Source organism: Macaca nemestrina, chromosome 15 (genome assembly GCF_043159975.1).
Source record: "Macaca nemestrina isolate mMacNem1 chromosome 15, mMacNem.hap1, whole genome shotgun sequence".
Classification (NCBI taxonomy): domain Eukaryota; kingdom Metazoa; phylum Chordata; class Mammalia; order Primates; family Cercopithecidae; genus Macaca; species Macaca nemestrina.
In genome coordinates, this window is record NC_092139.1 from 69922592 (window position 1) to 69948385 (window position 25794).

The 25794-nt window shown below is 40.6% G+C and overlaps 1 protein-coding gene across 1 annotated transcript in view; it reads right to left on the reverse strand.

Annotated features, from left to right (window-relative positions):
- The window catches only part of LOC105466821 (protein sel-1 homolog 2-like), a 150342-nt gene that overhangs the window by 62668 nt on the left and 61880 nt on the right, over positions 1-25794 (reverse strand). The window contains exons 3-6 of the mRNA XM_071079852.1: positions 15894-15934; positions 15446-15605; positions 2650-2752; positions 1794-1795 (exon numbers count right to left, since the gene is read on the reverse strand). Coding sequence (XP_070935953.1) covers positions 1794-1795; positions 2650-2752; positions 15446-15605; positions 15894-15934 — 306 coding nt within the window. The remainder of the gene's footprint in view (positions 1-1793; positions 1796-2649; positions 2753-15445; positions 15606-15893; positions 15935-25794) is intronic.

The following is a 25794-nucleotide window of genomic DNA, read 5'->3' on the forward strand; positions in this document are numbered from 1 at the left end:
CTTGAACCAGGGAGGTGGAGGCTGCAGTGAGATGAGATTGTGCCACTGCACTCCAGCTTGGGCAGCAGAGTGAGACTCCATCTCAAAAAAAGGTGGCGGGGGGCGGTCAGGAGACTGAGTTCTGGGGCAAGGATGTGGGCAGGACAGTCTTGGTAAGAATAGCGTGAAACTGAATGACACCCAGGTAGGCATGAAGGTTCCCACACTGATGGATGGTCTGCTATTAGGATTGGGTTTTCTCCCTGTTCTTTAGGCCAAAGAGGAAGATCCCTTTCAAGGTTAAGTGGATGGTTACCTGGGACCTTCTCAGAGTGATTTTGTCTCATTGGGCCAAATCCAGGGTTTCCTTGGACTTGATGTAACACACCTAGTGGGCCCCTTATTTGTGTGGGCTCCCATGCTATAGTCAGGGGTCATCTGAAATCTCAGGGACCAGCCTCTGCCTGGCGCTCCACGTCTGTTTCTTCTAGCTAGGCTGGCTGGAGAATGCTCTGTTCTTACTTATTTAGCCAGTGGGCATGTTAGTGAGATGAGCTCCTATTAGGCTGGATTGTATTTTTGGGATCTGATTTTACCCCGTCCTCATTATAACAGCCCCCAGGGACATTCAGTGTGAGGCCCAGGTTTTGCTGGGGTTGACTGAACCACTCCCTCACTTCTTCCTTGTCTCTTGGGACGAATTACATCATCTTTTTGACTCTCCATTTCCTTCTCTGTAATTTGGGGATAATTATCCATGTCTCACAGTATCACTGTGAGCAAAGAATAATTTACACATGTAAAGTACCTAAAACAGTAATTAGCACAAAGCAGGTGCTTGATAATGAAAGTTGTTGATGTTGTCATTACCAGGATCATAGCTGAGTGCTCCTTAGCCTCTGTATTTTTATACTTCTCAAAGGTTTGGGTTTTAAGAACTCATGGACTTTGTTGCTGCCCTGTCTGGGGCTAGCTACCACAGCTCTGGGATGCTTGCCTGTGACTGGTGTGCCTATTCTGTGTGAATACAAGAGATATCTCCTTATATCTCTTGGGAGTTCATAGAGTCCCAAGAACTCTATATGGGAGTTCAGGGCCCATACTTTCTTTTCTTTTCTTTTCTTTCCTTTTTTTTTTTTTTTTTTTTTTTTTTTTTCGAGATGCAATCTGGCTTTGTCACCCAGGGGCTACAGTGTTATGACATGGTCTTGGCTCACTGCAACCTCTGCCTCGTGGGTTCAAGCAGTTCTCCTCCCTCAACCTCCCGAGTAGTTGGGATTACAGGTGTGCACCACCACGTCTGGCTAATTTTTGTAGAGACAGGGTTTCACCATATTGGCCAGGCTGGTCTCAAACTCCTGACCTCAAGCTATCTGCCAGCCTCGGCCTCCCACAGAGCTGGGATTACAGGTGTGAGCCACCGCGCTTGGCCAGGGCCCACACTTTGTATTATTGGTTTAAAATACCCTTGCTTTCTTTGCCCCCATACCTTCAACTTACCAGTTAGGGGACTCAAGATAAAACTAACACACCTGTATTTCCTGGTTACTAAGTGCCAGGCACTATTGTAAGAGCTCAATTGTATTATCCAGGTCACAGAGAGGTTGAGTAACTTATCCAAGTGCACACAGCCAGTAAATGAGAGAGCTAGGATTTGATCCCAAGGCTTTGAAGGGTGACCACAAGTTGTGCCCCTCCACTGGAAGTGTGGGGTGGAGGGAGAAGATATTGTTGCCTCCCCTTTAGACAAGGAAGAAAAGTGATAAGAGAAACAATGAATAGGGAACAAGACCATGTGGTCACAGCTTGGTCACCTCTCATCTGTCTGTGCTCAACTCCCTTTAACATGTTTGAATCTCTGTTTCCAACTCTTTAAAGGGGAAAAATGAAGCTCTTCTTACTGTTCTGGAGATAACACGGAATCACATACATGAAAGTGCTTTGAAAATCATAAGATACTGTACAAACACCCAGGCAGAATAAAGCATTTTAATACAACAACTTGCTCTAATTCAAATAACACATTTTATTTCATTTGAATTATCTAATAAATTAAAGCCAAAACAATATTTCCGCATGAATGCTCAGGTCAGTGTCTTCATTCTGAATTTCACTTAATATGGGGACTGCAATCTCACATGCATTTCTCCCGTTTGTTTACAGTGATAATTTGTGGAATTCTTTCAATTCAATTTGATCCTTTTAAAAACAATAGCTTATGGGTAAATATGCTTACTCATTATCCCAATGAGCTTTTAATGATAAACTACATTTGGGATTTTTCTTTTTTCATAACCTTGAAATTTAACTTGGCTGAGGTCTCTGTATAAAGACTTACTCTTGGCCGGGCGCGGTGGCTCAAGCCTGTAATCCCAGCACTTTGGGAGGCCGAGACGGGCGGATCACGAGGTCAGGAGATCGAGACCATCCTGGCTAACACCGTGAAACCCGTCTCTACTAAAAATACAAAAAAAAAAACTAGCCGGGCGAGGTGGCGGGCGCCTGTAGTCCCAGCTACTCCGGAGGCTGAGGCAGGAGAATGGCGTAAACCCGGGAGGCGGAGCTTGCAGTGAGCTGAGATCCGGCCACTGCACTCCAGCCCGGGCTACAGAGCAAGACTCCGTCTCAAAAAAAAAAAAAAAAAAAAAAAAAAAAAAAAAAAAGACTTACTCTTCTTTTTGTTTTTGGCTTTTAGACTGCTGGAGAACCTTGATGCCCATCTTAAAGAGCTGGTCTCCTTCATCTGTAAAATTTTTCTCTGCTTGCTTTTGTACTGTACATGAATAAACAAGAAAAAATAAAAATAATATTACTTCTATGTTCTATATTTTAAAAATAATGTGCTAATATAATTTGTTGGCATATTAGTTTGAGTTTTGTTCTACTTATTTTTTTAACCTCTGTATTCAAGAAGATCTGTTAATATTATTCCTTAGCTGAGGAGCGGTGGTAGGTCAGAAGGCAGAAGCTGCCTAAAAACGTATTCCCTGCTGGTTTTTGTGAAAGGATCTGGAAGGTGAAGTAGATAGAGAGATGCTCCTGATGGGAGAAGGGATGCTTTCGGTCTAGGGAAGGGATACAAGGTTCTCCAAGCAGAAGGCAGGAGATGCCTGGTATATCAGAAGGGCAGGATCTTAGCCCTGCCTGGCAAAGACTCCCGGCTCTTGGCCCTGGCTGGCAAAGATTCTCTTGTCTGAGCATAGCACAGCAAAACTCAGAGCCACAGGATTCCAAAAAAACATGAGGACGTGGGCAACAGGCATCTCCAAGATAACCAGTGTGAATTGCTTTAAAAATTTTGTTGACTGGGTGCGGTGGCTCACACCTGTAATCCCAACACTTTGGGAGGCCGCGGCAGGTGGATCATAAGGTCAGGAGTTCAAGACTAGCCAGACCAGCCTGGCCAGGATGGTGAAACCCCATCTCTACTAAAAATACAAAAATTAGCCGGGCGTGGTGGCACACACCTGTAATCCCAGCTACTCAGGAGGCTGAGGCAGAGAATTGCTTGAACCTGGGACGCGGAGGTTGCAGTGAGCTGAGGTCGCGCCACTGCACTCCAGCCTAGGCGACAGAGCGAGACTCTGTCTCAAAAAAAAAAAAAAAAAAAAAAAAAAAAAAAAAAAAAAAAATTTTATTGGCCAGGTGAGGTGGCTCACTCCTGTAATCCCAACACTTTGGAAGGACAAGGCAGGTGGATCACTTGAGGTCAGGAGTTTGAGACTAGCCTGGCCAACATAGTGAAACCCTGTCTCTACTAAAAAATATAAAAATTAGCTGAGGAGTGACATGCGCATGTAGTCCCAGTTACCTGGGAGGCTGAGATGGGAGAATCCCTTGAACTCAGGAGGCAGAGGTTACAAGTGAGCTGAGATCACGCCACTGCACTCCAGCCTGTGTGACAGAGTGAGACTCCATCTCAAAAAAAAAAAAAAGCTTTTTCTACCTAAGGCTTTTCCACCTCCCAGGACCCTTTCTAAGACCTGGGGGAAGGCACAGAGAGAGAATACTCATAATAACTTGCCTCGTAGGATGAGGGCTCAGAATCAGTTTTGTAGAATTCAAGGAAAATGAAGAAATTAAATTTTACCTGCTACAGTGATATTTTCCAAATGTTTATGTAACACTTTGCAATTTTAAAAAAATCATCACCAGTTTATAGTTGGGGAAAGCTGGCTGTGGGAAGAGTCAGACTTAAAGATATAAAGATCCTTCCAGCAATGCGTGCATGTGCACACACACAATTTCTCCCTCTCACACACACACACTCACGTACATACACACACTCACACACATGCAGCCTTTTACAACATCACAGTGCCTCTTGAAGTCCATTACAACACTTACTGAAATCTTTGATTAGAAGAACCACACTTGAAGCCATTTCTTTCTTTTTTCTTTTTTTTTTTTTTTATGGTTTGTGAGGCAGAATAACATTAGATTTTTCATAGAAAAAAATATACTGACCAATTACTGGTCAACTTATTATTAAAGACTTCTCACAAACAAAAACAAATATTTTGTTTTTTGTTTTTTGTTTTTAATTTATTATTATTATTATACTTCAAGTTCTAGGGTACATGTGCATAACGTGCAGGTTTGTTACATATGTATACTTGTGCCATGTTGGTGTGCTGCACCCATCAACTCGTTACGAAGCCATTTTGAAGGAAAGGCATTTGGGATTTGATGGCTCATTAACAAGACAACAAAGAACAAGCAGCTCTCTTGTTTTTTATCTTTCTGACAAGCAATCAGAGTTGCTCACTTTCCTTTTTAAATTAAATTTAAAAAATTAAAAATTTAAAAACTAAAAAAAATTCTTAACTGAAAAACCTATTTAAAATTATTTTGAATACTTCACGTTATCCAACCAATTTAGTAATACCAGGCACTTTCAGGATCTAATTTCTGCTGTGAGTTATCTATTATCTATACTTCTAATTAAAGGGGGAAAAATAATGGAGAAAACCTAATAATCTGTGTGTGGAATAATAACAGCTCCTATGAAAATGCTTTTAGAGAGTGAAAATAAATTTTGAAAGCTTGGCTCTGTATACATATACATATGAGAAATGATTTACCACTACAAATTTCTACCTATGGCTTTTACTTTTATTTGTAATTCTTTTTTGGCTTTCCAAATGCATTGCAATTCAATTATTCTTTTTCTTCACTCTGTTGTCCCGGCTGGAGTGCAGTGGTGAAATCTTGGCTCACTGCAACCTCCCTCTCCTGGGTTCAAGTGATTCTCATGCCTCAGCCTCTGAGTAGCTGGGACTACAGGCTCATGCCACCATGACCACCTAATTTTTGTCTTTTTGGTAGAGATGCAGTTTAACCATGTTGGCCAGGCTGGTCTTGAGCTCCTGACCTCAAGTAATCCACCCACCTCAGCTTCCCAAAATGCTGGTATTACAGGCATGAGCCACCACACTCGGCCTCTGTTTATTAAAATACTAAAAAACTATGATATTGATCGATCAAATTTTCTTTACTCTAAGAGTGTTCAGGGCCAAGCGCAGAAACAGTCAAAATAAAAATGGATATGACTCACCTAATGGGAAAAATGATTTACAGGAAACACTTTCAATAATGTCAGGTAAATAAAGTATTATTTTCAATAAACAACCCATTGCTTAAAATACTTGTAACGACTTGCAATAAATTTATTTTAAAGCAAAAAAAATGTATTTATGGACCCATTTTTCAAATTTTTCATCCGTTGATATTAACTTATGTTCTCTATTGCATGATTCTGCGTGTTTGTAGCTTTGAGAAGCAGTAGGAGCACAGACTCGAGTCAGACTGTCTAGATTTGGAATGTCATTTGCTAGGTACCAACTATACAGCCTTGGGAAGATTATTTAACCTCTCAGTGCCTACATCACCTCATTGTAAAATGGGAATTATAATAGCCCCTTCTTCTCAAAAGCAGTGAGAAAATTAAGTACAAGAACTGAAACCTGTCGAGTATCTAAGTGCTTTTTAAGTTTCAGCTCTTATTCCAACATAATCGATTTTGCTTTTGATTCTTCACTTGTTTCATGAACCATATTTCTTTCTGCTAAATTAAAAGTTTTTGAAAATGAATGAAGTCCTTGTAACAAATATACAATAATGAATAATTATATAATAAATAAGAACACAATTCCTGTTATTTCAAATTTTGTTGAGTAGATATTTGAAGAGAGATTTTCTTTCTATTTTTAATACAATTTGTTCACCATTTCTCACAATATGACTGGAGTTATTTATGTTTGACAATGATCTGGAGATTGCAAGTAAACTTGATTATTGTAAATATATTTGCTCTTATTCAAACATATTTGAGTCGATTGCATCTTTGACTAAACTCTTTGCTGAATCATTCTTTCTTGGCTGAAGTGTTATTTTTAGTAATGGATCGTTATTCTTCCTCCACATCTAGGATTGTATCTTCCTGACACACATAAGGGCAAATGTGAAGAACTCTTCTGATACATTATTCAGAAAATCTGAAGCTGAAGCTGGTTTATATTAAGTACAATTGAAATTAGATTTTAAAAAAAGTATGCAGTGTCTGTGTAGGCTAGATTTTCTGCAGAGGAAAAGAATTTCCCATTTTTATCTTTGTATCATTTTAATGATGAAAGCACCTGATTTTTAGTCAGACTAAGATATTCACCTCACTCACTTGTTAATTTTTTTAGCTCTATATGATCCTTTATGTGGTTTGTGATGTAAATATAACTTGAGATTCAAAATAATGGAATGTAGTTTTTCCTTTTATTTTTCTAGATAGTATTGATTGATTTGTTTTTAAATTTATGTATTAAGGTTTTAGATTTTGTAGTGAAACATATCCAAGACTGAGAAACGCAGCACAGGGCATAGGAAGGAACCAAGCAAGTATAGAGGTTCAGGAGAGGTTTAGAGCTTTGTAGGGTGGATGGCACTACAGGGTTACTCCTTTCCCACAGGCAACAGGGCTGGGCTGTTACATCCCAGCGTCTGTTAGACAATGGCTACAGGCCACCACCAGGATATCATATTTAATCAGCAGCACTTTTATTTCTTAGTGGCCGTAAAACAATGGTGTATCTTATAACTTTTGACATCTTAAATTTGACACAAATATGGTATATGAATTTGAAACAATACATTTCTCTCTAGTTACTGTTTTGGTGGCATTCTACAATTTTTATGGAGTATTTATCAATTATAAATATTTTCAAATTTCTGTTCTAACTTATTCAAACAATGTTTAGAAGTGTTTATCACACTTTCCAGACATAAAAGGATTTTAAAAAATTGTCTCCTTATGGCTTGTAATTTTATTGCATTGGGATCAGAGAGCCGAGCAGAATCTCTGGTTTATGTTGAAACTTGTTTTGTGGTCTTTTTATACAGGTTCCATTTCTTTACTTGAAAAGATTATATATTCTTGGCTGAGTGCAGGAGCTCACACCTGTAATCCCAGCACTTTGGGAGGCCAAGGTAGGTGAATCACTTGAACCAGCCTGGGCTACATGGGGAAACCCCAGTTATACTAATAATACAAAAATTAGCTGAGCATAGTGGCACGTGCCTGTAATCCTGGCTACTCGGCACAAGAATTGCTTGAACCCGGCAGGTGGAATTTGCAGTGGGCCGAGATTGTGCCACTGCACTCCAGCCTTGGCGACAGAGTGAGACTCTTCCTCAGTAAACAAACAAACAAACAAATATATATTCTTTAATTATTGAATTAAATCCCATATATTATTAAATTGAGCTTTATATGTTCAAATCTTTTTGATTTTTAGTAATTTTTTGTTTGCTGAATCTACCAGTTTCTAAGAGATGTTAAAAAATCTTCAACAATTGTGGATTTGTTCATTTCCTATTGCAAGACTGTCAATTTTTCATTTTTATATTTTGAGGTTATGTTGATGGATACATGCTTAGAATTATCACAACTTCCTTGTGATTGTTCCTTTGAACATTGCATGGTGATTCTCTTTTTCTCCCTATTATTGACTTTACCTTGAAGTCTATTTTGTCTGAAGTTAATATGAGCATTCTTTTAATTAGTGTTGCCTGGGATATCATTTCCATCCAGTTAACCTCAGTTTTTGTGCGTCATATTTTAAGTATGTTTCTTACAAACAGCAGGTATTCAAGTATGGTATTTTTCTTTCAGTCTAAGAGCACCTGTTCTTTAACTTTTTTTTTTGTTTTTTTTTTTTTGGACCTCATTCAAGACAATTTCTTCTGATTTTTTTGGTAATTTGTTAATGTTCTCTTCTACTGTATCTGATCTTCTTAAGCTATCCTTTGATTTTTAATGTGAATGAATATGCTTTTTTTTTTTTTTTTTTTTTTTTTTTTTAGAGACATGGTCTCACTCTGTTGCCTAGGACAGAGTGCAGTGGTGTGATCATAGCCCACTGTAATCTCAAACTCCTGGGCTGAAGAGATCCTCCCACCGCAGCCTTCCAAGGAGCTGGGACTACTCGTATGTGTCACTATGCTTGGCTAATTTCCTTTTTTCATAGAGACAGACTCTCACTGTATTGCCCAGGCTGTTCTCTAATCCTTGGACTTAAGTGATCCTCCCACATTGGCCTCCCAGACTGTTAGGGTTACAGGCGTTTCATTTTTCTTAACTCTAGTGTGTTATTTTACATGGCTGCTTATTCCTTTGTCAGGATGCCTTGTTTTTATGCTTTCTTAACCATTTTAAAATACATTTATTCTGTAGACTTTTTCAGGTTGTCCTACTCTATCAAGTCTTGAGGTGCTCGCTGGGCACGGTGGCTCACACCTGTAATCCCAGCACTTTGGGAGGCTGAGGCAGGCAGATCACCTGAGGTCAGGAGTTTGAGACCAGCCTGGCCAGCCTGGTGAGATCCCATCTCTACTAAAAATATAAAAATTAGCTGGGCATAGTGGTGCGCACCTGTAATCTCAGCTACTCAGGAGGCTAAAGTAGGACAATCGCTTGAACCCGGGAGACGGAGACTGCAGTGAGCCGAGATTGCACCACTGCACTCCAGCCTGGGTGACAGAGTGAGACTCTATCTCCATCCCCCCAGAAATACTTGGGGTGCTGTGCCTCTTATTGTGTGTGTGCAGTCAGTGTGCATGTACGCTGACTCACTGAGTGGATTTTTTTCACTTGTGTATTTTCTAAAATTTTCTTGTGAGTTTCTCCCTAGTAAGGCTTCATTTGCGGGAACTGTGAGATTGTTTCTCCAGAGTGAGTTTGTGTTGCTTCTGTCAGGTTTCCAGAGTCATTATTTTATCAACTGAAGAAAAATTTTATATTGGTTTAGAAGTTTTCACTGAAAAAATCAGGTGGCATAAATTCAAATCCAAATCTGTATGAGGCTCAGGGCTGTGGTGAAGGTTTCACCAGGGAGAGGTTTTTCCCTGTGAGAACTTCAATAGAGAACAAGTTTCCTTGATATTTGCCTACTATGGCGGGTGGTGATTGGTTTGTTGGTTGGTTTTCCCTAATCTTCTCTTTTGCTGTCTGAACATCTTCATGAAACTCCTAGCTTTCTTCATAGCTCTTCGTTCCAATTCCCTTCTCAAAAGTCCTAATGTCCTTTTTCCTTCCCCAATCTGGGACTTAAAATAAAAGGTTTAGCCTTTACCAGGTCTGACTACAACTCCCCAAAACATCAACTACATACTTGCTATGGCATACTTTAGGCATCATTTTTAGGTATTTGTAGCAAGAGGATTTTCCTTTTGGATCAACCCACCATTTTGCTAGAATGAGAGATCTTTAGAAGTCTTCTTTTAAAATCAATTCACATACATAAAACTGTGGGCTGATTTAAAGAAAAACTTTTAGTAAATACTAGGAAAGGTATTAAATGGTGAGCAGGTTGGGTTCCTTGATAAGCAGACCATAGGAGTCAGGGTTTTTGTTAAGAAGTGACCTTCAGAACCACATCTAAAGAAGAAGTTGGACTGGGCAGAGGGAGAAACTGTGACGCAGGCTCACTTGGCTGCAAGAGAAACACCTGGCTGACCCCACAGGTGGAGCTCTGTGGAGCTAAAATGGCCTGCTAAAGGGTTGTCTCAGGTTAGGGTTAGATGATCCTGCCTGCATACTCCTGTATCAATTGGCCATTGGAAGTGAGCTGCCCCAGGAAGGAGGCATGACCTCAGCTATGCAGCTCTCTGTACCTGAAAACAGTCCCTTCAGAGACTGACTGCCAAAGGCTGTCTACGGACTGTACTCCCAGCAATTGGGCAGCTAGTTCCTTGTTGAAGGGGGTCTGAAGAGCAGCACTCCACAGTGTCCATTCCAAATATACCGAAAAATAATCAATAAAATGGAATGCAAATATTAAATTTAGCCTAGCTGGTAATAGGCCCCAGAAGCAGCAGAAAGGAATGCCAAGACTGACTTAAGACAAGGTTCCAAGATACCTCCCTTCAACCTAGAGCACAGTGGTTATTGGGTACGATCATCAAAATTAATGATGATTAATTCTAAGGGGTGCCAGGAAGGACATGACCTGTAGTGTCCCAGTGGCCTGCAGGAATAGGTTCCACTGTTCCTACTGCATGATTTGTTATTCATTTGTCTTGCTAACAGTTTAATACAAATAATTATTCTTTTAGACTTCATTCTAACTCATATGGAAGAATTAGTTGTTGAAGTTATGGTGTTAAAATACCCTGAGGAAAAGTGAACATGCCATTTTAAAAAAGGTAATGGATGGGAAAGCATCGTGTTCATCTATAAAATACTATCCAAATGTACTCTAAAAAAGTTAAGCCTTATTATTTTTATGTAGCACTATATTCTAATATAGCATACAGAGAATGCTAAATTTGGAGTTAGAAGATCTAGTTTACATCCTGGCTCTCTACAAAAAGAATTCAACTCAATGTAATTCAGCAAATATTTCTTCATTCCAACTATGCAACAGATACAGTGCCAGGCACAGATCTTGCCTTTAAGCTATGGGGGTATAAATGCTATTTGTTATATGTGAGAAATTCTGGGTAAAGAGATAAGTGGCAAAATTCCAAGAATGGGTAAATAGTTTTCTCTATTTTTTTTTTTTGAAACGGAGTCTCGCTCTGCTGCCCAGGCTGGAGTGCAGTGGCTGGATCTCGGCTCACTGCAAACTCCGCCTCCCGAGTTCACGCCATTCTCCTGCCTCAGCCTCCCGAGTAGCTGGGGCTACAGGCGCCCGCCACCTCGCCCGGCTAGTTTTTTGTATTTTTTTTAGTAGAGACGGGGTTTCACCGTGTTAGCCAGTATGGTCTCGATCTCCTGACCTCGTGATCCGCCCGCCTGGGCCTCCCAAAGTGCTGGGATTACAGGCTTGAGCCACTGCGCCCGGCCAGTTTTCTCCATTTTTAAAATGTAGAGAAATTTATTTATATTCTGGAACTATAATGATGTTAATCTCTAATTTTTAGAACAGATTATTATATGTGTTTTGTGAGCATTCCATTAAGAATAATCACTAAGAATTAGAAAGAATGTTTGAGAATAAGTTAAATCCCATTTCTCTTTTGTGAAGGACTGGTAGGTCTGTGGAATAGCATTTATAGAATACCTATATCTCACACATATCCTGTGCACAAAATGTTTAAATGGGAACTAAATAAGAATAGACTTCAATAAGGTTCTGAGACAGTCTGATAATCATGTGCAACGCATATTCTTGTTTCATTCCGCAGTTTATGAAGTTCAAACTCTCCTCCAGGGAAGGTAGCTTTTCCACAGCTTCGTCTACTTTGTCAACTCCTAGTTAAATAAGTACTGTTCCCAAGCTGTGTCTCATGGACCCACAGTGAAACTTAATATCTCCTTGAGTTGTCTCAAAAGGATATTTACTCTTACAAAACATTTATGAGGAATACGAATTTTATCTATGATTTCGTAGCACAGAAAGAGAAGATGAGTTATCCCAGGAACAAAAACAATTTTTAATGATCATCTTAGACATTGCTGACTTAAAAATATCAGTTGGAATCCCCCAACTTTTAAGTTTCACTAACTTTTCAATTTAGTGCAGCCAATCACCATCTTTCTTGCTCCTCATATCTGCTGTTTCAAAAACAAAATGTCAACATTCCTCTCCCTGGTTCTGCAGGGCAATGTCTTTCCATCCTTGAAGACTTGGCATCAGCTGACACCAGGCTTCTGTGTTGCAGGGAGGTGGGAGAGCAGGAGGGGGTGTTTACCAGCCAAGAATGCTTGTTAAGACATGACACCAGGCCCTTGGCACACTGCCATACAAAGGCAATGCACACCGTATAAGACATTCTGGTAAATACAATTTTTTCACCTGCATCACATGCAGATTTTTATCTTATGTGTATTTGGTTAGATATTCCTGACCAAACAATTACATTTGCCCACCCACTAATAAGATACCCAGTCACCAATAAAACTCTAAAGATTTATGGTGTATTATTGTGGGTCCTAGGTGCTAAATTTGGCCCATCTTGCTAACTTCTCTAACAAGAACATGTGTAAAAGATTGGAAGTGATATGCTTGTCAAAATTTCGAATGACAGAAAGCTAGGAGAGAATAACTAATGAATTCGTTAATGCAATCAATAGGCTGGAATAATGGTCCAGAATGAAGTTTAATCCACATAAATATAAACTGCCTGTTAATGTAAATTATGCACAGTGAAGTTTAATACACATAAATGTAAAATATTACACTTAAATTCAAAAATGTAGACAAACACATAAGGATTAGGAGACACCTGGTTGTGTTGGTCAATTTCATGTGTCAGTTTGGCTTGGCTATCATCCTTAGTTATTCAAACAGGAATCTGGTTGTTGCTGTGATGCTGTTTTGTAGCTATGATTAAAACCCATCAAAAGGAGATGATTCTAGATAATTTGGGTTGGCCTGAATCCATCAGTTGCAAAGACCTAAGAATGGAGCTGCGGCTTCTCTGAGGAAGAAAAAAATTCCGCCTGTGGAGAGCAGCTTCAACTCATGCCCAAGAGTTCCAGCCTGTTCTCCCTGATAGCCTGCTCTTTACATATGGGACTTGCCCCGCCAGCCCCACAATCGCATACGCCAATCTCTTACAATAAATTGCTAAGTATAGACATCTCCTCCTGTTTTTTGTTTTGTTTTGTTTTCTGGTTGAACCCTGACTTCTACACTGACTTAGTACTTTTAGGTGAGGACCTGTAACGTTCCTTTTCACTATAAGAGTCTGAAACTTTATTTTACTAACTATGCTTCCACTGTGTGCCACTAAAAGCTGTTTATCCTTTTAGTTCATGCCATCTAATCTCCCCGGTCTGGAAAGCCAGGTGTGTTGGATATCTTCTAATTGCCTTTGCCTTTTTTTTTTTTTTTTTTTTAGGGGAACGGAGTCTCTCTCTGTCGCCCAGGCTGGAGTGCAGTGGCGCGATCTCGGCTCACTGCAAGCTCCGCCTCCCTGGTTCATGCCATTCTCCCGTCTCAGCCTCCCGAGTAGCTGGGACTACAGGCGCCCGCCACCTCGCCCGGCTAGTTTTTTGTATTTTTAGTAGAGACGGGGTTTCGCCGTGTTAGCCAACATGGTATCGATCTCCTGACCTCGTGATCCGCCCACCTCGGCCTTCCAAAATGCTGGGATTATAGACGTAAGCCACCGTGCCCGGCCTTTTTTGGTTTTTTTTTTTTTTTTTTTTTGAGACAGGGTCTCCTTCTGTCACCCAGGCTAGAGTGCTGTGGTGCAATCTCAGCTCACTGCAGCCTCCGCCTCCTGGCCTCAAGTGATCTTCCTGCCTCAGCCTCCCAAGTATCTGGGATTACAGGCACATGCCACCATGCCCAGCTAATTTTTGTATTTTTGGTAGATACAAGGTTTCACCATATTGGCCAGGCTGGTCTCAAACTCCTGAGCTTAGGCAATCCTCCCACCTCAGCTCCCTGAAGTGCTGGGATGACAGGCATAGGCCATGACCGCCGGCCTTTTGATTGCCGTTCTAGATCCCACTCCATCTTGTTCTGTGCCATGGGACTCTAACCCATAAGGACCACATCGCATCAATGGACTCCCTTTCCTTTCTGCTTCTGAAGAGATTTGGTTGAAAAGCATCACTAGCAGGAGGTATGAAGGGTAAGCAGGAAATGAGGTGGGGCTGTTTCTTCCTTGCCTCCTCAATCTGGGTCTCTGCAGGCTGGCTTTGTCCTTGACTTGAGGCCATAGTTCTGTCACAGAGCCTTCTCCACATACCTCTGGTAGCCACCACTGCCCTGTGGCACTTCAGGGCCATGGGGTGGTAATGCCAGTCCTGCTACTCGCCCCAGGGGGAACTTTGTGGTTCCCCTATATCCTGTCTACGCCTTTAGAAATAGTCTCTTTATTAAACTCTTCTCAAATGACTCAATTTAAATGTGCCATTTGTTTCCTGCCAAATCCCTAACTTCAGTTAGCTAAGCATGTCAACATTTCGAAGTCATATCTAGAGCCAATTCTTCAAATGGGCAGTGAACCAGTCTTTTGGAGCTAAATGTGAGGAAAAAATACGCTTAAATATTAAGATTTAAAAACGTGAAAATCCTTGTCAAAGCCGGACTCTCAGAAACAAGAGACTAACATCAATGAGTTCATCCAGCCCCAAAACTATTCTCTTTCTCCTCCATAACCCATGGTTCATAACCCATGGTTCTCAATTTCTGTCTATTGCTCTTGTTAGCAGTGATCACTTTTCTGTATTTACTTGTGTCAGAAGAACACATTTTCTGATGATCAACCTTCCTTATTGTTGTCAGTTCAAATTCTGAATCTAAAATATTGGGTAACAGCCTGGGCAACATAGCAAGCCCTCATCTCTACTAAAAATTTAAAAAATTAGTTGGGCGTGGTGGCACGTGCCTGTAGTCCCAGCTACTCAGGAGGCTGAGACAGGAGTCTCTCTCTCTCTCTCTCTCTCTTTTTTTTTTTTTTTTGACATAGTCTCTGTCTCTGTCACCCAGGCTGGAGTGCAGTGGCGAGATCTCGGCTCACTGCAAGCTCTGCCACCCGGGTTCATGCCATCCTCCTGCCTCAGCCTCCCAAGTAGCTGGGACTACAGGCGCCTGCCACCATGCCAGGCTAATTTTTGTATTTTTAGTAGAGATGGGGTTTCACCGTGGTAGCCAGGATGGTCTCAATCTCCTGACCTCATGATCCGCCCGCCCCAGCCTCCGGAAGTGCTGGGATTACAGGTGTGAGCCACCTCGCGCGGCCCGACAGGAGTATTTCTTGAGCCCAAGGTGTGGAGGTTGTAGCGAGCCAAGATCATGCAGCTGCACTCCAGCCTGGATAACAGAGTGAGACCCTGTCTCAAAAAAATAAAATAAAATAAAATAAAACAAAGGTAGAAGCCTGCAGAATTTAATGCTTTTGTGTGTATAAATATTTATGACTATATCCTAAGACTTCTCAGAAAGCAGCTCTAAAATTTGATTTTATATTGCATGTAGTCATTTTAAATTTACATGTGAAAAGATATTCTACTTACAATGATTCTTATTTCTCAAGATATCTTTATTTTGAATTCCTTTTATTTTACATTGATTCTTCTTTTCTTCTAAGAGATTTTCTCTTTTATTGATTACATTACTTGATGTTCTTTGTTCCAATATGTGTGGTAAATATTGTTTGATTTCATTCGCTGATACCTACAAAGAAAAAGACTGTTGCTCATTTTGTTCATGTGTGAGTTTTTTCAAATGAAACAAAGGAAAGTGAAAAATTCATATATTCATGGCAAAAATACAAGCTTAATGCAATTACTCTAATTCTTGCTTTTTTCAAATCAAATTGACAGATGGCTTACTTCACTTTAGAAATCCATGTTTTATGAATAAAAACCTTTTAAACCTATTATATTGTCATCCAAACTGCAGAACCAAGCATTAAAAGCTAAATGTTACAAATAAAATAGTAGGAGAATTTTAAAAATTTACCTTCCACTGGTAAGTTGTCATGGCAATGTCAATTGTGTTAGCTAAAAAAAATGAAGACGTTAATATTGCCTTACACATTACAACAAATTTATAATGGGTGGAAAGTATAGAAAATCTTCTGATTGACTTTAAAATAACAATATTTCCCAAAATATTAAAACAATATTTCCCAAAGGTCCTTTTCAGAAGTTATATAATTACAATTAATCTTTTTTAAGTAGGGTAATAGGCTTAGGGGATTATTTCTGAGTAGTAGAAAACAATGCAGGAATTAAGGGAGAAAATTAAAGCTTTATGAAAGTAAATATTCATGATTTACCTACATAATTTTCAGGGTAAATTATATTGAAAGATTAAAATTTTTCCTTTGTCAATTATTACTATCATTATTATTATTTTTGAGACGGAGTCTCACTCTGTCACCCACGCTGGAGGGCAGTGGCGCGATCTCAGCTCACTGCAACCTCCGCCTCCCGGGATCAAGTGATTGTCCTGCCTTAGCCTCCTGAGTAACTGAGACTACAGGCGCGTGCCACCATGCCTGGCTAATTTTTGTATTTTTAGTAGAAACGGGGTTTCACCATGTTGGCCAGGTTGTTCTCGAACTTCTGACCTCTGGTGATCTGCCCTCCTCGGCCCCCCAAAGTGCTGGGAATACAGGCATGAGCCACCGCACCTGGCCTTCTTTGTGAATTACTACTTCTAAGAATCAAGATTTTGTGTTTGATTTTTTTTTCCTTTTCTTCAGTGTAGTTTAAACTTTCTTTTCTGGCATGCTTAAATCCTTTGAGGTGGTAGCAAAGACCCAGGGGACAGAGCAAGCAGAGACATGAAGCCACGTAAAGGACTTTTTAACAACAACTTTAGGCTAGGCACGGTGGCTCACACCTGTAATCCCAGCATTGTATGAGGCCGAGGTGTCTGGATTGCCTGAGGTCAGGAGTTCGAGACCAGCCTGGCCAACATGAAACCCTGTCGCTACTAAAAAAACAAAAATATTAGCCAGGCCTGGTGGTGCGTGCCTGTAATCCCAACTACTCGGGAGGCGAGGCAGGAGAATCGCTTGAACCCTGGAGGCAGAGGTTACAGGGAGCTGAGATCGCACCACTGTACTACAGCCTGGCAACAGAGTGACTCTCAAAAACTAAAATAAAAATAAAAACAGCTTTAATGAGATATAATTCACATATTATAAATTATATATTAACCCATTTAAAGTGTACAATTCAATGGTTGTTTAGAATATTCACAGACTTGTGCAACCATTATCATGGTCAGTTTTAAAACATTTTTATCACCTTAAGAAAAAAACCACAAATCCTTTAGCTATCTCCTTCCCTTCCCTGTACTCCCATCCTCCCTACCCCAACCCTAAGCAACCACTAATCTATGCTTTATCTTTATAGATTTCTCTATTGTGGGACATTGATATGAATAGAATCATATAGTATGTGATTTTTTTGTGTGACTGGCTTCTTTCACCTAGATTTGTTTTCAAGGTTGATCCATGTTGTAGCATATATCAGCACTTCAATTCTTTCTATGGCTAAATTAAATAATATGCTCCATGCTGTCATTCAGAGACCCAAGCAGATATTAAATAGATACTGTGCCAGCTTCAACATGTGGATTCCAAGGTCTCCTGGAGCATCAGTATCTAGCAGATAGAAAGAGAAAGAGCCTGGAAGATTATGTGGAGAAAAGGTTTCTGTTTTGTTTTGCTTTGTGTCATTTGGCTTGCTTTGCTTTCTTGGTTTGCTTTGCTTTCTTTAATAGGCCAGACCTGGAAGGGGCACATAGTGCTTTTAGCCACTTTCTTTTTTTAAATTTTAATTAAAATTTATTAGATGTTTAGTAAGTACATAATAGCTCAGTAAACATAAGGTTTTTTTGGTTTATTTGTTTGTTTGTTTAAATTTCTGCAGGTTTTGGGGGAACAGGTGGTATCTGGTTACACGAGTTAAGTTCTTCAGTGGTGATTTGTGAGATTTTGGTGCACACATTACCCAAGTAGTATACACGGAACCCCATTTGTAGCCTTTTATTCCTTACCCTCTTCCCACCCTTTCCCACCAATTCCCCCGAAGTCCATTGTATCATTCTTATGGCTTTGCATCCTCATAGCTTAGCTCCCACTTACGAGTGACAATATCCAATGTTTGGTTTTCCATTCCTGAGTTACTTCGCTTATAATAAAATTATCCAGTCCCATCCAAGTTGCTTTGAATGCTGTTAACTCATTCCTTTTTATGACTGAGTAGTATTCTATATATATAGAGAGAGAAAGAGTAGTATTCCATGTATATATATAACATATATGTATATATGTTATATGTATATACACATATGTATATATGTTGTATGTATATATACATATGTGTATATATGTTATGTGTATACATCTATGTATATATGTTATATGTATAGATACATATATGTATGCATGTATACATGTATATATGTAATGTATATACATACATATGTGTATATATCACAGTTTATCTGCTCGTTGATTGATGGGCATTTGGGCTGGTTCTATATTTTTGCAATTGTGAATTGTGCTGCTATAAACCTGTGTGCAAGCATCTTTTTTGTATAATGATATCTTTTCCTCTGGGTAGATACCCAGTAGTGGGATTGCTGGATCAAATGGTAGTTCTACTTTTAGTTCTTTAAGGAATCTTCACACTGTTTTCCACAGTGGTTGTTCTAGTTTACATTCCCACAGCAGTGTAGAAGTGTTCCCTTTTCACCACATCCATGCCAACATCCATTATTTTTTGATTTTTTTGATTATGGCCATTCTTGCAGGAGTAAGCTGGTATCACATTGTGGTTTTGATTTGCATTTCCTGCTTTCAGCCACTTTCTGTTAGCCCCACCTAACTGCAAGAGGGCTGAGAAACATAATCTATTTAGGTATCTGCAAGAAGAGAACATGGACTTTGATGAGCATCCTGCACTCTCTGGTATAGCGGAATTGTATGTTATTGCCATTTAACTGCAACTTTTCCGTTCAACAATAACTAGCATCTAAGTTGAGGAGGCAGTACAAGTTTGGCAAATGCCTGTGATTGTCTGATGTTTCTACTGGCTTCTTTACAGAGGCCAGTGTTTCTCGACTTTGGGTTTCTCCCTCATCCAGAACAACAGCAGAACATTGTCAGAGAGACCAAGTGTTAGGGAGCCTTGGAAGACAGAGAGGCTTTCTCTGACTCTCCAAGGCATCCAGAGATTAAATAATTTAATAACAAGCATTTTTGGAGCATCACTCTCAGTCCCTGCTCTCAGAACTAGGGATACAGTCACAAACAAACAACTAAACAAAGTCTCTGCCCTCTTGCAGCTGATTTTCTGCCAGGGAAGAAAATAGTCAACTGATAAAAGGAGGTGTTTTTAAAAAGGGAAAGGGGAAAGAAGTGATAAAAGTTAGTGTTATTTGATACAGGGTGGTCAGGGAAAAGTTCTATGATTACATTTGAGTAGACCCCTGTGGGAAGGGAGGGAGTTAGCCAGGCAAATAAACCTCAGGAAGGGAGTTCTGACAGAGGGAATGGCAAATACAAAGGCGCTGAAGCAGGAACACATAGGTATGCAAGGAAGACAGGGTAACTGGAGCAGAGTGAGTGGGGTGGGGAGAGGGGAGAATAATGAGGCAGAGAGGCAGCGCTGAGGCCAAGCTCAGGATTGGGAGTCGTGTTCTGTGTGAACGGGAGCCCTGTGGAGGGTTCTGAGCAGAGGAGTGATATTGACTGACTTAAATTTCAGAAGTATCATTCTGGCTCGTTTGTGGAGAATATGGTATGGTAGAGATGGAGTGGGGAAAAGAGATCAATTGAAATAAGCCACTTGAGAATTGATGGTGACAGTGAAGAAACAAGATGGTAGAGGGGGAAATGGTGATAGTGGTTGTGGTTGGTTTCTGGAGATATTCCAGAAACATTCCTGACAAGATTTTCTGTTGAAGAGCTTATCATGTGCATTTTAGTTTTTAAACAGGAAATGCAATAAAAGCATGTTTGTAAAACTCTCCTGGCCTCATCTATAGACTAGCTATAGCTCTTCATCAGAAAAAGAAGCTGTGTTTAGATAGTCTCTTACATCTTCACTTGCCCTTCTGCCTCTTCACTTCCCTGTATCTTGAAGATCTGAAATAGCCTTTGCCAAAATTATGACAGGGAGAAAATTATGACAGTGAAAGGGATCTGACCTAACCAACTCCATCTTACCTTTAACCTCCAAACTGCCTTTGGTCATTCCTGGGTGTGAGCCAAGCTAACTTTGGGAGAAATGATAATAGCCCTTCCCAAAAACTAAACCACCTTTGTAAAACTAATGAAAGGCCACCAGGTTAGGAGGATGAAAGGGACCCATATTCTGCTAAGATGTAGGCATAGTTCAATGATTACCAGCCACTATTCTAGAGGTCACAAGATTTACAACTACCCCAATGAGTCCTGTAAGTAACGTCACTATTGTAGAACATAAGATTGGCCTTTTGAGATGTCTTTTGAGGCCCACCTGTACCAGTGACTCCTCTGTGGTCCCCATCCAGAACTGGATTCAATACATTAAGACTGTTTTCCACACCCAGATGATTACAGCCCCAACAAATCAGCAGCACCCATTCCCTACCCTCCTATGCATCAAACTATCCTTGAAAATCCCTAGCCTTGGAATTTTCAGGGAGGTTGATTTGAGTGATAATAAAACTCCGGTTTCCCATTTAGCCAGCTCTGTGTGTATTAAACCCTTTTTCTATTGCAGTTCCCCTGTCTTGATACATCTATCTGGGCAGAAAGCAAGATGAACCCATTGGGTGTTTACAGGTTCACACTGGATAAGTTTTTCTCGAGCATCCCTTTGAACATATCACTGCCCAACTCAAGTCTTCAGTTCTCAGGCACAACAGGATAAAATCAAACCACTTTGCACAAAATCTAAGATTCTTCACAGTCTGACCTAAAAATGTCACAGTGAGCTTGTTTTGTTACTACTACCACACTTACACAAACATTGGTGACAGCCAAACTCTTCTACTCACTGTTTCACAGATAGATTCTTTCCTACTTCCTTGTTTTCTTACTTAAAGAGTTTTCATTGTCTCTTCTTTCCTGTTATCTCCAATATTACTTCTGGTTCAAGGCCCAACTACGAATCTTTTTCCCCAAGACTCATCAGTATCACTGTGACCCACCGTGATGGCCCTCCCTCTGAATCTGTAGTTTCCTTTCTTCTTGGTTAGTAGTAGTAAGACAGCCAAATGCCTAGGCAAGTAAAAAAGGGGTCCTCAGAGAATCTCCAACCCGCCCAGGTGTTTACATCAGATGCTTTCGTGCAGATGAGCGCCTGGAGCTCCACGTGCACGCTGGGGGAAGTGGGTGGAGCCAGGAGGAATTCGTGCCTTACAAAGTGTAGGAGCCTGCTCTCTTCAGCTCATGTGGTGACCCAGGAATCAATCTGGGAGGTGGTGGGGGCTAGTTACCAGAAACTCCATCTCGCATTGCTGAGTTTATTTTCTCCTTTTTGCCCAATAAAACCCTGCTCTACTCACCCTTCTATGTGTCCATGTGCCTGACTTTTCCTGGTCCAGTAACAAGAACCTGGGTTTTAGCTGAACTAAGGAGCAAATCTGCAACACAGTAGCTCACTGCTCTGCGTTCTCTAAAGCTGACCTCCTAATACATCACTATTTCATGTTTTATCTAGTCAATTATTTATAGATACTTTGTAAACATTTTGGTATATTTCTCATGTAAAATAGGCTGCCTTGAGTCAAGGGAAGCTTAATGAATAGGTGAGTTTCTTTATTTTGGGGAACCGTCTTGTTTCCTTAAAGGCAGAAAGGTGTTTCACAAGAGAAACTAAAAAGGACAGAAGGTTTCGAGCAAAGAAAGTTTGAATTTATCTTGCTACACATTTAATTGTAATTTATTTGTGGCTAATGTCTGCTTTTTGTTCCTAGAGACACTTCCAAAGCAGGACCCAGTCCTATGGTACTATGCTTGAAGGCAAAAGCAAACAAACCCACAAACAAAAACAGTGCTGGGAGGCAGAAAACCTTTTTTCTTTTTTCTTTTTCTTCTTTTTTTTTTTTTTTTTTTTTTTTTTTTTGAGACAGAGTTTTGCTCTGTTGCCCAGGCTGGAGAGTAGTGGTGCAATTTCAGCTCACTGCAACCTCCGCCTCCTGGGTTCAAGCGATTCTCTTGCCTCAGCCTCCTGAGTAGCTGGGATTACAGGTGCACACCACCACGCCCAGCTAATTTTTGTATTTTTAGTAGAGATGGGGTTTCACCATGTTGGTCAGGCTCGTCTCAAACCCCTGACCTTGTGCTCTGCCCACCTCGGCCTCCCAAAGTGCTGGGATTACAGGTGTGAGTCCCTGTGCCCGGCCCAGAAAACCTTTTTATAGCTTCTAGTTTAAAAGAGTCTGTCAGTCTGCTAAGGCTAGACTTTGACTTAAGAGTTTTTACATTGTTTGTTTGGATGAAAATTAGTTTTATTCTCAAAACAACACACAATTTAACTTTTTAAACACAAGAAACTTTGAGTACATGTTAACATATAAACAGATATCTTATTCACAATCATCCATTCCAGTTGCTCACACCCCAAAATAAATGCTATAGATTGTAAGAATTTAATTGACATTGCTCACATCGTATTTTCTGTTTACCACTTATTAGCTGTGTCTAACGGTGAGCATTAATTAACCTCTCTGTGACTCAGTTTACCCCTCTATAAAATAGGGGTAATACACTGCCTATCTCATTGGGTTGTTTTGAGGATTAAATGAGTTAATACATGTGAAGAGCCTTGGACACTGCAAACAGTCAATAAACATTAACTGTTATTATTATATTAACTATATATGTTTTGTGTTTAAATACATTTTTCTGTTTTTCTGTTTCGGATTCTAAAATACTAGAATCTGGGTCCTCTGGCTGTTTAATTTGCTCTGTTTGTCAGTAAATGCAGGTGTTCTGAGCCTTGGAAATCAGTAAACATCATTTGTTTTATTGAAATGTGGTGGGTTTTCTCTTCTTTTTTTTTTTTCGAGATGGAGTCTGGTCCTGTTGCCCAGGCTAGAGTGCGGTGGGGGTGCAACCTCAGCTCACTGCAACCTCCACCTCCTGGGTTCAAGCGATTTTCCGGTCTCAGCCTCCTGAGTAGCTGGGATTACAAGCCCGTGCCACTGTGCCTGGCTAATTTTTTGTATCTTTAGTAAAGATGGGGTTTCACCATGTTGGCCAGGCTGGTCTTGAAACCCTGACCTCATGATCCACCTGCCTTAGCCTCCCAAAGCACTGGGATTACAGGCAAGAGCCACCACACCTGGCCAAAATATAGTGTTTTTTAATCTCTTAAGCAGAATATCTTAAAAATGTTTTATTAGTAGAAAATACTTATATGTCATATATTTTCTGAACTAATATCTTTCCAAGACACTGAACAGCAATTTTAGCATATCCTAGGACCCTGTGGCTGCCTAGGCTGTATTTGATGCTAAATATTTCAGCCCCCAAATCCTATACTTATTCTTTAATAGAATTTCAATAGCAGCAACGTGACTGATGCTAAGGGGACTATTTTAATAGACTCCTCAAATAGTTTTTTGAGAGGCAACAGGTCTAAAATAGTCATGTAATGAAACACCCTTATTTTTTTTTTTTTTTGAGATGGAGTTTTGTTCTTGTTGCCCAGGCTGGAGTACAATGGCATGGTCTCAGCTCACTGCAACCTCCACCTCCCAAGTTCAAGCAATTCTCATGCCTCAGCCTCCCAAGTAGCTGGGATTACAGGCATGTGCCACCATGCCCGGCTAATTTTTGTATTTTTAGTAGAGATGGGGTTTCGCCATGTTGGCCAGGCTGGTCCCAAACTCCTGGCCTCAGGTGATCCACCTGCTTCGGCCTCCCAAAGTGCTGGGATTACAGGCATGAGCCACTGCGCCCAGCCAACAGCCCTATTCTTTAAGAGTTATACAAAAAGCACCGATTCACTCATTCAGTACATTTATGCTAGGCATTCACTAGGAATTGAAGAAACAGTGACACATAAGACAGAAGCATTTTCTGATCATATGGAGCTTCCATTTGTCTGTAAGAAATGCAACAACCAGTAAACAAATAAACGAACAAGTTAGTATCAGATATCCATACATGCTATGAAAAGAATAAAGCAAGAAAATGTAACAAAGTGAAACATGGGGTGAAGAAGGGTTGGTGCATAATTTTGATTGGGTGCCCAAGAAAAGCCTTACAGAAGAGGTGACTTTGGAGCCAAGAATTTAATGACAAAAAAGCAGTTCTGCAAAGATATGAAGGCAGAGCATTCCAGGCAGAAAGGACAGCAAGTACCAACGCCCTAAAGTGGGAACAAACTTGTATGTTCCAGGAATGGAAATAAGTCCCAAGTGCCTGAAGGAGTGAGCCAAGGAGATAATTATCAAAGAGAAAGACACAGAGAGAAGTAGGGAGTGATATCATACAGGGACATGATAAGGAGGTGGCATTTTATCTGAAGGACAAGAGGAAGACATTGCGGTCCTAGGTGACAAGCTCTGATGGATGTTTTAGAAGAAAAAACTATCCTGGCTGACATGTGAGGAACAGATTATACAGCATCATGAGTGGGAGCAGGGGCCAGGCATGGTGGCTCATGCCTGTAATCCCAGCACTTTGGGGGGCTGAAGTGGGCAAATCACCTGAGGTCAGGAGTTCAAGACTTCCTGACCTCATAGCCTGGCCAACATAGCAAAATCCCATCTCTACTAAAAAATACAAAAATGAGTCATGCGTGGTGGCAGGCACCTGTAATCCCAGCTACTCAGGAGGCTGAGGCAGGGAATCGCTTGAACCCGGGAGGCAGAGGTTGCAGTGAGCCAAGATCTCACCACTGCGCTCCAGCCTGGGTGACAGAGCGAGACTCCATCTCAAAAAGAAAAAGAGTTGGAGCAGGAAGAACAGTTTGGAGACAGTTGCAGTCAACTTGGTGAAGGATAGATAGTGTGACTCAGCTGAGTGCAGAAGCAATGGAGATAAATTATATGGGCAGATTTAGGGTATGTTTTAGAAGTTTAACAGTATTGACTCCGTGTTAGAGAAAAGCTAGCTTGCTTGCTTGAATATAATTATCGTTTTGCTTGAGTCTGGAGATTATTCACTAAAACAGCCTTGGGAAAACAGGACCTTCAACAGAAATAAAAGACACAGACCAACAACTCTGGGAATGAGCTAACCGGCCTCATAAGAACAGGTTGACGGCCTCTGCAGAAGGTCACAGGCGTTAACGCAGAAAGCAATGATTAACTGCCTGCCTGAGATTGTGCACATTTCACAAGAATGTTTTGCTATCACTTCCCTTCATTACTCTTAAAAACCTCTGATCTAGGGGGCAGTTTGTAAGGGTGGTCTTTGAATGCAAATTCACTGCCCTCCCCAGGTGTCTGGCTTCTTGAATAAGGCTAACTTTCCTTCCATCAAAGCTCTTTTCCTGAGTTTTTGTCTTTCAAGTGATGAGTGGCCCAGTTACAGAAGTGGTGCAAGTAGAAATGGAGATGGACTGAACACAGGGGTAAGAGAAAGGACAGGGTCAAAGATAACTTCTTGTTTTGGAGCGAGACCAGCCGAGTGATTTGGAGATTCCAGTTATAGGGATGGAGAAAACTGGGGACAGAGGAGATTTTTGGAGAGAATCAAAGTCTCTCCCCAACCCCTTGCATGCAAACCTGTATATGTGGTAATATCTTCAAATCGGGTGCCTATATATGAAACATTAAATGTATTTGTCTAAGAGTAAAGAGCGAGTCATGTTTGATACGGAATGGGAAGTGAGCATCATCCCTCACAAATGATAGAAAGGTGGGAAGTAAAAGAACTGGAAAGTGAGAATTCTTTACT